Raw genomic sequence first — 12,300 nt, forward strand, 5'->3', positions numbered from 1 at the left:
TTTAATTCTCCCTGAAAGAGATCCTGTCTATAAGTCAAAAAAAAAAAGAGGCTGAAAAGCAAAAGTAGCAACAGGAGAGGTAAGGGTCAGTTTAAAAAATGAAGGCTGGTGTAAAACACCTAACAAATCATATCCAGGGAAGAAGAGAGAATGCAGGAATGATCAAATTTTCTTCTCCCTGCCAAGTCTCATCATGCATCAATGTCAACCGTTGATGCAGAATCATCTTGTAGCAGACCATGTTTTATATTTTTCCCTTTGGCTGAATCTGAGAAAGGTGTATGACGTGAAGGCCCAAGTATTAGTCTGGCAAAGTTACCAGGTATTGTTAGGACCATTGTTCTGAATAGAAGAAGGGGCTGTAACTCACTGTCAGTTATACCTTTGATTGCTGCATTATTTCAGATAAAGAAGGTCATTTAAGAGGTGCAGAAACCTTGGAGAAATGGTGGTAGGATTAAATTTGTGTGTGCTTTACCTAAAAGGGCCCTAAGAGGAAGAAAAGATCCCAAATCATCATACATGTGAACTCTTGCCTCACAGAAGCAAAGAGAAGCATACGAGATTTTCTTTTTAAAGTGACTTTTGCCTTATGTGCCCATCTCTGAGAATGGCAGAGAAGGGGATTATGGGGAAAGAAGGGAATGGAGGGTAGGCAGGGAATGTTATCATGGATTCCTGCTCTCACCCACATCTTGGCTCAGGGCAAAAGAAAGAATCATTTATTGGAAGCTCTTCTGGGCACAGACTGACTTGTATTTTGCATGCTGTGAAATATCAACCAAATTGTTGGCACCAAACAAATAATACAGTATTTATAGAGGCACTGGTGACTGTTCCATAGATAGAAAAGGAGTACTTGCGGCACCTTAGAGACTAACCAATTTATTTGAGCATGAGCTTTCGTGAGCTACAGTGAGCTGTAGCTCACGAAAGCTCATGCTCAAATAAATTGGTTAGTCTCTAAGGTGCCGCAAGTACTCCTTTTCTTTTTGCGAATACAGACTAACACGGCTGTTACTCTGAAACCTGTTCCATAGATGTAGACTGTAAGCCATATTTTGTCAAACTCCACCCTGACTTTTCATAGAAAGGTGCTATTGCTATGAAAATAATTGTGATAAAGGAGACTTTTGAAATATTTTTAAAAGTGTAGGATAAAAACTTTTCCAATGTGCAAAGATGAGTACAATGTAAAACAGAATGTTCTCAGGATTCTTTAACCACTTAAAACTTTAAAATGGAATACTCCATAAACTCCAAAGTTCAAATATAGGTATATATGTATAAACTCTTTTGCATAATATAGCTTATTATTATTTTGGTTTGGGCATAAAAAGGTTACTATCAGTCTTGGTCATAGTAGATTGGATCTTTGCCAACTACCAATTCACACAGAGATTTCATTTAAACAGAAAAATTCACAATGTACAACAGCCAAATGACCTTAACTCTGCCCTGTGTCAAAATGTAAATACTAAGTTTAACTGAACTGTATGCATTAATCATTTAGGTTTCTCTCAGATCGTTACATAAACATTCTAATATCTAAGGCTCCTAAGGAAACTAAGTAGTTATGGGATAACAGGGAAGGTCTTCATGAATCAATAGCTGGTCAAAAAGATAGGGTAGGAATAAATGGGCAGTTTTCACAATGGAGAGTGATAAACATTGGTGTCACCCTTGGATCTGTACTAGGACTTATGCTGTTAACATGTTCATTAATTATCTGAAAAAGGAGATGAACAGTGAAGTGACAAAGTTTGCAGATCATAAAAAATTAATCATGATATTTAAATCCAAAAACTGAGGAGTTAAAGGAGGATCTCATAAAACTGGTTGACTGGGTGACAAAATGGTAGATGAAATTCAACACTGATAAGTACAAAATAATGGACATTGAAAAAATAATCACAACTATACATCTATAATGAATGGGCTCTAAATTAGCTGATCTTGGAGTCATTGTGAATAGTTGTCTGAAAACTTCAGGTCAGTGGGCAGCAGTGGTCAAAAAGTCTAACAAAATGTGAGCAACAAAGATGATCAAGAGCATAGAACAGTTTCTGTACACAGAAAGACTAAAAACATTAGGGCTGTTCAATTTAGAAAAGAGATGGTTAAGAAGGGTTATTAAAGAAGTCTATAAAATCATGAATGGTAAGGAAAAAGTGAATAGAGAAGTGTTATTTACCTTTTTTCCACAATACAAAAATCCGGGGTCACCCAATTAAATTAATAGGCAGCAGGTTTAATACAAACAAGAAGAAGTACTTTTTCACACTGTGTACAATTAACCTGTGGAACTCATTGCCATAGGATGTTGTGATGGCCAAAAGTATAAACTGGGCTCAAAAAAGAGCTAGATAAGTTCATGGAGGATAGGTCCATCAATGGTTATTAGCCAAGATGGTCAGGGATGTCACTTCATGCTTGGGAAGATCCTAAATCTCTGACTGGCAGAAGCCAGGAGGAGAGACAGGAGTGGCTCTCTCTAAAATCACCTTGTTCTGTATAAACCCCCCTGAAGATCTGGTACTTACCACTGTTGGAGACAGGATGTTAGGTTAGAGGGATCATTGGTGTGACCCAGTTTCACAGTTCTTATGTTCTTACTCTGTTTCATACAAGTTTGGCTTTTCTTACAACTGTACACAAACAAAATCAAATCATTCAAATATCAATATTCTGTCTCAGATTTCCCAATAGTAACAGAGACAGACAACAACACAATTTATACCACATTGTAAAAATATTGTCCATTACAGAATATAGATAGATATAGGTAGATGTAGATAAATGTATCAATTATCAACATTAAATTGATATCAAATTAAATAGCATATAAGGGTCTGATCTAATTTCCAATTAAGTAAAAAGAGAGACTGCTACTGACTTTGGTAGAAGTTGTAGCCAGGGCCTTAAATATAGTAGGCAGAGTTAAAGTTGGGGCAAATCCAAGGGCAGAGTTGGGTTATTCGTCAATGAGAGTTTTTATGTTTCATGGTCTGCATGTGTAAATTGGGTATAAAATTGGTGTCAGAGTTTTTTTCCAAATCTTATCTTCTAACTTCCATAATTTTTAATGTTTGTCAATTTTTACAGATGTATTTAAAGGCAAATCTTTTCTTGTATTGCACTTAGAAACTTCAGCTATAGCTTTTGTGTGCGTGTTTGGGGGTGGGGGGATTCTTTCCCTTCAGAGACAATAGTTTCCTTGTGCAGAGTTAACTTGAAAGGAAGTGAGAAGGCTACATGTTGCCAAAAGAAGTGAGGACGTACATGGTATTGAAAATAGTAAGGGTCACTAAAGAATTATTGCAGGGCCAGAACTAAAATGTAAGCTCCCCAGGGCTCATACATAGGTTGGTATTTACAAAGCACATCGGTTGGTATTTACAACGCAGTTCTTCTCTGAAAATGACTATGTAAAAATGGTCCCTTTTCACAAGAGACATGCTTCCTGTGAGCATTCAGAGTCACATTTACTAGCTCTAGTGACTGCTGTTTTACAATACCTTGTACACCCCTGACACATGCACAGACAACTGAGAAGAGAGAGAGTGAACAGGATTCAGCTGCGTCATCAACAGAATTTTGTTAACTAAGGGCCATCTTGTGCCCCAGAGATCCTTAGGCAGTGTGGATCCTCTATACATGTCTCCCCTCTTTTTGGTCAAATGGAAGCAGCCATCTTTAGGCCACTATTTCCCCACACCCATGTCCTGGACCTGCAGAAGATTCTCTGCCAGACTGGTAATCTGAGAGTAGGAAGGAGGACTGGGGGGGCATGTCATTCCTTCCCCTGAAACTCTCACTTGGAGTGAGGAATAAAAAGTGAAGGTGATATAGCCTGAGGTTGTAATGACTTTGTCACAGACCTGTCCTCTGTGCTGTCGAACTCTCTTATGTAAGTCAGGAAATTGCAGGCACTGATCCCTGTAGGCCTGGTTTGAGGGAATCCCAATGATCTCCACAGTAGAAACTTGTCAGCACAGCTCTACTGGGGCCACACTTATGGGAGGAAGGGAAGAGCAACAGGTTGGTGGGGAGCTCTGCAGAAGCAAAGGACCATGTGCCTCCTGTGACATTTGGGGTTCAGATTCCCTGTTTCAGAGAGGGAGTAGGGAGCAAACCCCATTTCCATCCAATAGAATAACTAGGAGAAAACCACAGGATAACTTTGTAGATATTTTACCTCGCTGGAGAGGGGCAATTTGGCCTTAAGTTCCAGTTGCAGAGTCAGCTCCCCTGTCGAGCCATCCCCATTGCAGGCAAGAGGGAAGGCATTGTTTGGTCTGCAGACTATTACAGATGCAGGTGTGTAAGGAGAAAAGAATCCAGCTTGATTTCCAGATCTCAGAGTGAATTTGTGGGACTGTCAAGGAAAAAAATATCTTTAAAACTGAGCCCATTTGACATGGAAATCAGTGAGAGAAAATAAATGTGGAGCCCCACAATTTATGAACACTATTCAGAATTGAACCACACTTCAAAATGCAATTAACAATAGGGGTGGAGGTGATAAGAAGGAACAGTGACAGTCATGACTGAGGGACATTTTGCTTCTAGGTAAGATTTTGCTTCTAGAGAAGTTGTCTCTTCCACTGACCTAAATATTGGTTTCCGTTTGTCCTTTCATCCCCTTTGACCTATTCTTTAAGTTTATTTTAATGAAAATAGTTTTCCAAGTATTAATTTTTTTGTTACATTTGGTCCATTACTTCAGTGTTCCAGTGTGTGAGTGCGCTATGTGAAAGGGAGGTTGCCATGGTAATTTCTCATTATTGTTGAATAGAAAAATAATTACTCTGGCAAAATCCCACGTAACCTGTCAGCACATAAGTTAAAGATGCCTGGGGGAAGCCTTGACTTCAACATCCTTCTTTTTTTGTGGGGAAAGGGGGATTTTTCATCCATTTTTTTCATAATAATTATATTCATTTTCTGCAATTTGTCTGGGGATACCTCCCTTGGTTTTGTTCACCATTTGACTAAAAGTGTGGTTGGGCCCATTTGTGAGGAGGTTGGACCAGAGGATTAATCAGGGAAGTGTATCTAATTTTTTATGCAAAATGTGTATATTCCACTGGGTGGTTGGTTTTTTTTTTCTTCCTGATTTTAAGTATGCAAAAAACACCAGAAAAAGACTATGGACAATGTTCAAACTGCAATAGAAGCTGGATGTTTTTATTTATCCTTAGAGACAATCTATGATAATGTAGTTGCTACATTTTCCTAGCCTTTAGAATTAGTGGAAATGAGAGGGAATGAAACTATGTGCGGTTTGAGCTGAAGCTCTGCTCTTTTTCTTTTGCTCTTTGCTTTGTTTTATGTGTGCATTACAATTGTGTGATGCTTCCTTTTCGCCTCTCTCATTGTTGGATTTTCATTAGTAGCTGTGTTCATACTAAAATACAGAACTAACAGGAGCTTTTCCACTGCAGAACTGTAAATGTGATACGTGACTTTCCTTAACCCTCCATCCCCTTTTCAGGTACAAGAAGCATGTCCAAAAGAATTCAGTAGAATGGGGTGGCAAGCGATTGAAAGCAGTAGCCCATAATTACTGGCTGGGCACTAAACTATTATATGCACTTATGATAGCAACCCACCAGACTGCCATGAGTGAAGCCTCAGTGCTCAAAATACAGAGGGGAGCTGTTGGAAGCCCATGTGCTGTGCTGTTACGGAATATCTATCTATCTATCTATCTATTCTGTGCTTGTCACCGTGGCGCCTCAGCTAATAAATACAACAGTGTGTGCATGTGCCCACACCCATCAAAGGTACACAGCCATGCAGGAGAGAGCAGGGATCTGTCACTGACAATAGACTTCTGAAAAGTGGGGTCAGTGTTTATTTATTTTAAAATCTTGTTTCATCCTTTTTGAGAGCGGGACTGAATTATTTCTCAGGCACTCCCAAACTGCTCTGTTCCTGATTACACTGCCTCCTGTTGGTGACGCTGCTGACAGCGGGAATGAGCATTGATGAGGAACAGTGAAGAATGAAGGCTGTCAGCCAGCCAAGAAAGCTCTTTTACTATCATAACAACAACTAGAATGTTATGAAGTGCTCTGATTACTTCATTAAATGTCAACAAAAAGGAGCTGTAGAAACACAATGGAGAGCAAAGCCTATAACAGGGTTCTCAAGAAAAGAAAAGCAGGAGGAGGAGTGTCTAAAAAGACCATGTAATTATTTATCAGTTTGTATATATATAATTGATATGATATATCCATTTTTTTAACTTAAATTAGCATTTTATCCCAAGTTTTATTTGTTTACTTAGGTCAAGGTGATAAGTGCTTGCTGCCTGTGATACATAGTTTTGAGGCCATATGAGGTCTCCCCAGTGGTGCAAGTAGCATGGTACGGGATGGTACACTGTACCAGTGAGATATTTATAGAGGGTACACTGTACCGGGAAGACACAGGAGGAGCAGAACGCTGGGCGAACCCACACCGGCAGCTCCTCCAGTGTGGCTTTTCCGCCCCCAGCTCTTCCAGGCAGCTGCATCTCCTGAGTCCTGTGTGGGGTCTGTATAGCAGCCCTGTCGGAGGACAGAGCTGGGGGTGGGTATGGGGGCGGTACAGCCGCGCCAGAGGAACTGGGTGGCCCCACATTTTGCTCCTTTTTCCGCGGCAGTTCCGGAGAGCCCTGTGGTTCAGAAGTCTTTGGTGCAGTGGGAGGAGGACAGAGCCCTCCCAGGTAATGTGGAATGGATCATGAGGAGGGGTGCGGGAAAGCATGGGGACCCAGGCTGGGGATGGGGTGGGGAGGAGTCACATGATGAGTCACGTGGGGGGGGGTCACATGGGGAGGGCATGGCCCCCTTTCTGCCCCCCCGTTAGCTGCTGCAGTGTACTAGTAAGAAATGAATTCCAGTTGCACACCTGGGTCTGCATATAGCTCACCAAATTGCATCTAGCCACCCACTGGATAGACTGCTGTTGTGATTGTTGTAGAGTCGTTACAATACATGGGATTCCTGATTTATATTCCCAACTTTGCCATTGAGTCACTTCGTGAGCTTCAGCAAGTCATTTAAATCTCAGTGCCTTGGTACATCCATCCATGTTGCAGATATGCACTCCACATTTTTGGAACAAGCTGCCTACCTAGATTTTCTTTCGTTTGTGTTTGTTAAACCAAAAATAGTTTTCTTTCCGTACTCTTTTTGTCCTCAGAACATTAAGAGGATGTGCATCATTTATGCTGGTGCGTGTCAATGTGTGGCTGGGTTTAGGCAAGGATACAGTTATGTTGTAAAAAAGAAATGTTAATTGGCATCCTTGATGGATGTTTTCAGCACAGAAGCCAAGATGAAGAGAGACTGAACATAAGAACGGCCATACTGGGTCAGACCAATGGTCCGTCTAGCCCAGTATCCTGTCTCCAACAGTGACTGGTACCAGAGCTTCAAGGAGAGTACATCAAGGAGAGAGGCAATTTTGGAAAGATCCACCTCTGTCTTCCCCTCCCAGCTTCTCGCAGTCAGAGATTTAGGGTCTCCCCCAGCATGGGGTTGCATCCCTGACCATCTTGGCTAATAACCATAGGTAGAACTGTTCTCTGTGTAGTTATCTAGTTCTTTTTTGAACCCAGTCATACTTCTGGCCATCACACCATACCACAGCAGTGAGTTCCCTAGGATAATTGTACATTGTGTGAAAAAGTATTACCAGCTGCCTATTAATTTAATTGGGTGACCCCTGGTTTTTGTGTTGTGGAAAAGGGTAAATAACACTTCTCTATTCACTTTTTCCACACCTTTCATGATTTTATAGGTCTTTTTTACATTCCCCCTTAATCATCTCTTTTCTAAACTGAACAGCAGCCACCTAAATAAGGCACTTGATTTTCAAGTTCCCATTGACTTCATGAAGAACTGTGGGTGCTGAGTACCTTTGAAAATCAGAATACTTATTTAGGTGCCTAGCTATAGATTTGGATGCCCAAATTTAAGCACCTACATTTGAAAAATTTTGGTTCAATTTCGAAGATCATCAACCCAGCCTTAGTATTTTATTTGTTATATGCTGTATATTTTACCTTGTGTTAATAATTATTATATTCTAGTAGTGTAGAGCAGTGAATGTCTCAGAAAGAGGGGGAGGGGAGACTTTAAAATTCTGGTTTCATCTTCCGTGTCCTATTGAAAAGTAAAGAATTCTCCTAGCAAGTGCATTTAAATAACTAGCTGATATTTAATTAACCTATGGGACGGTCATAGTTATAATAAATGCATCTAAGTCCAATAGCTATTACATTTAGTTTCAAAATAACTTACATGTACATGCATGCTAATAATGATCACTTTACATAAGATTTCAGAATAAAGTACTGTTCCTTCTCACCCTCTAGAGCAATCATACCATATAGGTAGCACATGAAAAGAAAAAAATAATATTACAGTATATTAAGTACCAAATGATTTGTAAAAACATTTAAAGATTTAACAAAATGTGTGTAAATACTCATTTGTATGGACGACACTATGTTATTTTATATGTTTGAACAGTGCCTAGCTTAATGGAAGATCTCTCGTAATACAAAAAATAAATTATATTTTATTAATAATATATTATCTGTTTCCTTAAATCAGAACAGACCCTTACATGAGTAGATTAATTTGATTAATGACCGCATGGACATCCACCCTTCCGTGCAGACAGAGCCCAAACCAAAAATGGGATCCTTTGAATTTCTTCTTTTAAAAGAGGTTATTTTCTTTTTGCCATGTGTTAAATGAATGATCTTTCTCTTCCTAGGATAGTGACAACCTCTGGTGGGATGCCTTTGCAACTGAGTTTTTTGAAGATGATGCAACCTTAACCCTTTCATTTTGTTTGGAAGATGGACCAAAGCGATACAGTAAGAGACAAATTTATCGTTATGATTTTATGCCTTAGTTTCTGTGCATTTATTCTATAAAAGCAATACAGACCTAAGAGCTGGTGATAGTGGTATACTTGCTACAACACATGAAGCTACCATCAAGTTCCATTAACAAAATGCACTGGTTGGATTTCTTAAAGAAAGGAATTTAAGTTTTGAAATTTCTGTGTACTTCTATACTGTGAATATAAGTATGTGAATTGCAAGCTGACCTGGGCAAATAATGCAAAACATTCTGCTAATATTCACTGGAATTTTTAAATGAATTTGCTTTGTCTGTGTTTGCACTTTTTATATGTTCACTTTCCATTAACTTTCAAATGATGCAGATTTCTTGGCAAAAATATTCACAGAAAGGGATTTTTGTGGAAAATGTCAGTATTCCTGATGGAAGAGCTTCCACATTCACTCAGAGCTCAGAAAAAATACCAAGAAACAGATCCTTGGCTGGTGTAAATTGGCACCACTCCATCAACGTCATGGAGCCTTTCTGATCTATATTGGCTGAAGATCTGTCCTTGGATGTTATCTGACCAATCACAACTAAGCACGATGCTGAATTTTTAGAATACGGTCAGTCAATCCATGAATAAATTCGAGTAACAAATACATCTGACAACACTGTGATCCATTTGCCCATGTTCCACAAGGAGGAGAAAGGGCTAAAATTAATTGAACAAATTGTTTGCCGTGAATTATTCACTCTACTCTAGCACCGAGCAACACAGAGATACAGAAACATTGAAAAACTGCATTGCAAATTGTTTCAATCCATTCTGAGTGACCCTTGCTTCTCTGTGACAGCTTGTGCTCTGTGCTTAATGTTCTGAATCTTTCAAGGTTCTTATTTTTCTTGAGATTGACTGATTTTCAGTGTATCACTCACATACTTCTAATTCATTTTATCGATTATCTCAGGTATTTATTTGACAAGTATTACCTTTTTCTGAAGAAAAAATATAAGTCACTTTGAACGCACATTTTGGGATTAGTGTTGACAGAATTACAGTTTCTTGCCTTTCAAAGCGAGTGATAACTCTGTAAAGGTCCTGAAATTACAGCCTGTAGCAACATTGGTAACAGCTGATCTGTCCTGATTAAGTTGAGTCAACTTGTCAGATATCAGATTTCCTAGTTGTATTATCAGTTGAGAAGACACAGATACATCAGCCAAAAAGCAATTAATGTCCAGTTAGATCAGAGGGAGTTGTGTTTCTGGAAAACAGTGCCAAATATGAAATAATTTGTCACAGGTTAAAATATTCCTGTTGTCACAAACGCTTGATAATGGTTGTGCTATGTATAAGTGTGGGTAGCTCAGTCAGTGCTGTTGATAAATGTGATTGAAACATCAAATTACTGTGAGTACACTTCAAACCTGTCCAGTATGCACGATTTAAAAAAAAAAAAATGGTGACGTCTGAACAAACTATTGTTATTGTAGCTTTTGTTATGATGCTCCTTAACATTATGATTAAAGTTGATCATATAGAGATTTTTTCAGTACTTTTTTATTTCTGTACTTTTATTCGCAAATATTTGCATAATTCTGTCATGAAGTAATATTGATGTTTTCAGGCACTAGTCCTATTTATATTCATTGTTGCTGTAAAATCTCTTTTAAGTGTCTCCTAACCTGTCAAACAGCTAGGCCGGTGACTGTTCCCTCAATATTGTCTGGGTTCAAGAGCAACCTTCCTGGGTGGATGGAGTGTGAGTTGTCCCAGTTATGACCTCCTGAGATAGTGTAGTATATGAAGGAATGGGAGGAGATGGACAGGGTCTCTAGGCTCATAGTTTATGGCAGTTCTCTATATCTAGGAATGAAGCTTCATGTCCTGAAAAGGCCCCAGCTAGTTTAGAACAGAGCAGTTCACTTTGTCAGCAATACAAGTCATCAGGACAATTAACCACTCTTTGCAGGGACTCCCCATAGAATACAGAGTTCCATTCAAGGTCTCTTTCCTGAATGTCAAAGCCATGCATAGGATCAGTCCTTGCTACCTGAGAGACACTTTCTCTCAGGGACCATGACCTACCACAATAGCTTTATTCCCTGGGAACAACTAACTGTTAACTAATAGCAGGAGGTTCATACCACATGGGACAGAACCATCACAGCAGCTGGACCAAGAGTATGGAATTTGCTGGCAGATGAAATAAAAAATGTCTAGTGACCCCCCAGCATAGTACTGCCAATCCCAAGTGTTCAAAAATCATGACTCAGGCCCCAAAATCATGAGACTGTCTGAAAAATTATGATTTTGAAAAAAAAACCAAAACTTTTTGATTCTTTTTGCCTTCTGATTTTTAAACTTTTAGCACTCATGTTTTAAAGATTTTCTTGGCAATGGTGAGGGTTGTAAACTCACTTTTTAAAAAAATGGAAATTGAGATGTTCATTTAATCACATGACTCCAGGAGACTGAGGTTTTAAGAAAAACACCAAATTTTGTGAGACTCACAATTAAATCACTGTAGTTGAAAACATTCCTTTCTACACTGAGAAAAGTTGCTTGCCAAGATAACACTGCCTCTCTCCAGGCCTACAGCTCTAATGGTCTTGACCACAAGTTCCAGAATTCCTTTGATCTGTGCGGAAAACCAGACTTGGCTCAGAGCTGGGAGTTGAACTCTTAAAGGCCAGGCTCAACCTGTAACACAACCTCTCAGTCAGACCTGGTCTCTTCTGTCCCGCCTCATAGTCTTATAATTGTAGGTGCAAGAGCCTTAGCCTCTGTAGCTTCTTGTCTCCAGTACAGAATTCCAGGGAGATTACCATAGTCTTTCAAATCTCATTTGGAAACATATCTTTTCTCCCTTGCATATACCCCCTTAACGTCCCTATCCCTCTGCTATTATTTATTATGAACTCTATCAGTATGTTGTTGAACTGTGCGTAACATCTTGCAATTCAGTTTCAGGACAAATGTTATACAAAATAAATGTATATTGTTATGTAATAAAGGTGTGTAGGACTCCTAAGTGTATTCTGTAGACTGGCCTTTAGGCTGGAGTAAAACCGCACATTCCTGTGGCTTAGGGAGAGGAAAAGCCCCCCAGGCCAGTCAAAGAGATGTTACTTTATTTCAAACTGAAAGCACTGCACAGTGTATGCTGAATTTCACTGAACAAAGTAATTGAACAAGGAAACCTGTGAAATACATTTTACAATGTAACCAAAATCAAATTTGGTTTAATTTATTATGCCCTGTTTTACTGGGTCAAGACCACAATAGGGTTTATGCAAGACAAGAAAATTTGCAGCTTATTCTAATAAAACAGATTTTTTTCCTGGTTGTGGATAAAACATGTTCGTTTCCTGTTAAGAGCCCTGTATCCTTGTAAAAGAGTAAATACTAGACTCTGATCCGTTGTTGCCCAGGTCTTTGTTT

The 12,300-nt window shown here is 39.2% G+C and overlaps 1 protein-coding gene across 9 annotated transcripts in view; it reads left to right on the plus strand.

Annotated features, from left to right (window-relative positions):
• Nucleotides 1-12,300, plus strand: part of LDB2 (LIM domain binding 2) — a 514,758-nt gene that overhangs the window by 333,537 nt on the left and 168,921 nt on the right. For all 9 annotated transcript variants that reach the window (XM_048848818.2, XM_048848817.2, XM_048848820.2 and 6 more), the window contains one exon: nt 8,779-8,881. In XM_048848818.2, the coding sequence (XP_048704775.2) occupies nt 8,779-8,881 (103 nt within the window). The remainder of the gene's footprint in view (nt 1-8,778; nt 8,882-12,300) is intronic.

This window comes from Caretta caretta, chromosome 4 (assembly GCF_965140235.1).
Source record: "Caretta caretta isolate rCarCar2 chromosome 4, rCarCar1.hap1, whole genome shotgun sequence".
In the NCBI taxonomy this organism is placed as follows: Eukaryota; Metazoa; Chordata; order Testudines; family Cheloniidae; genus Caretta; species Caretta caretta.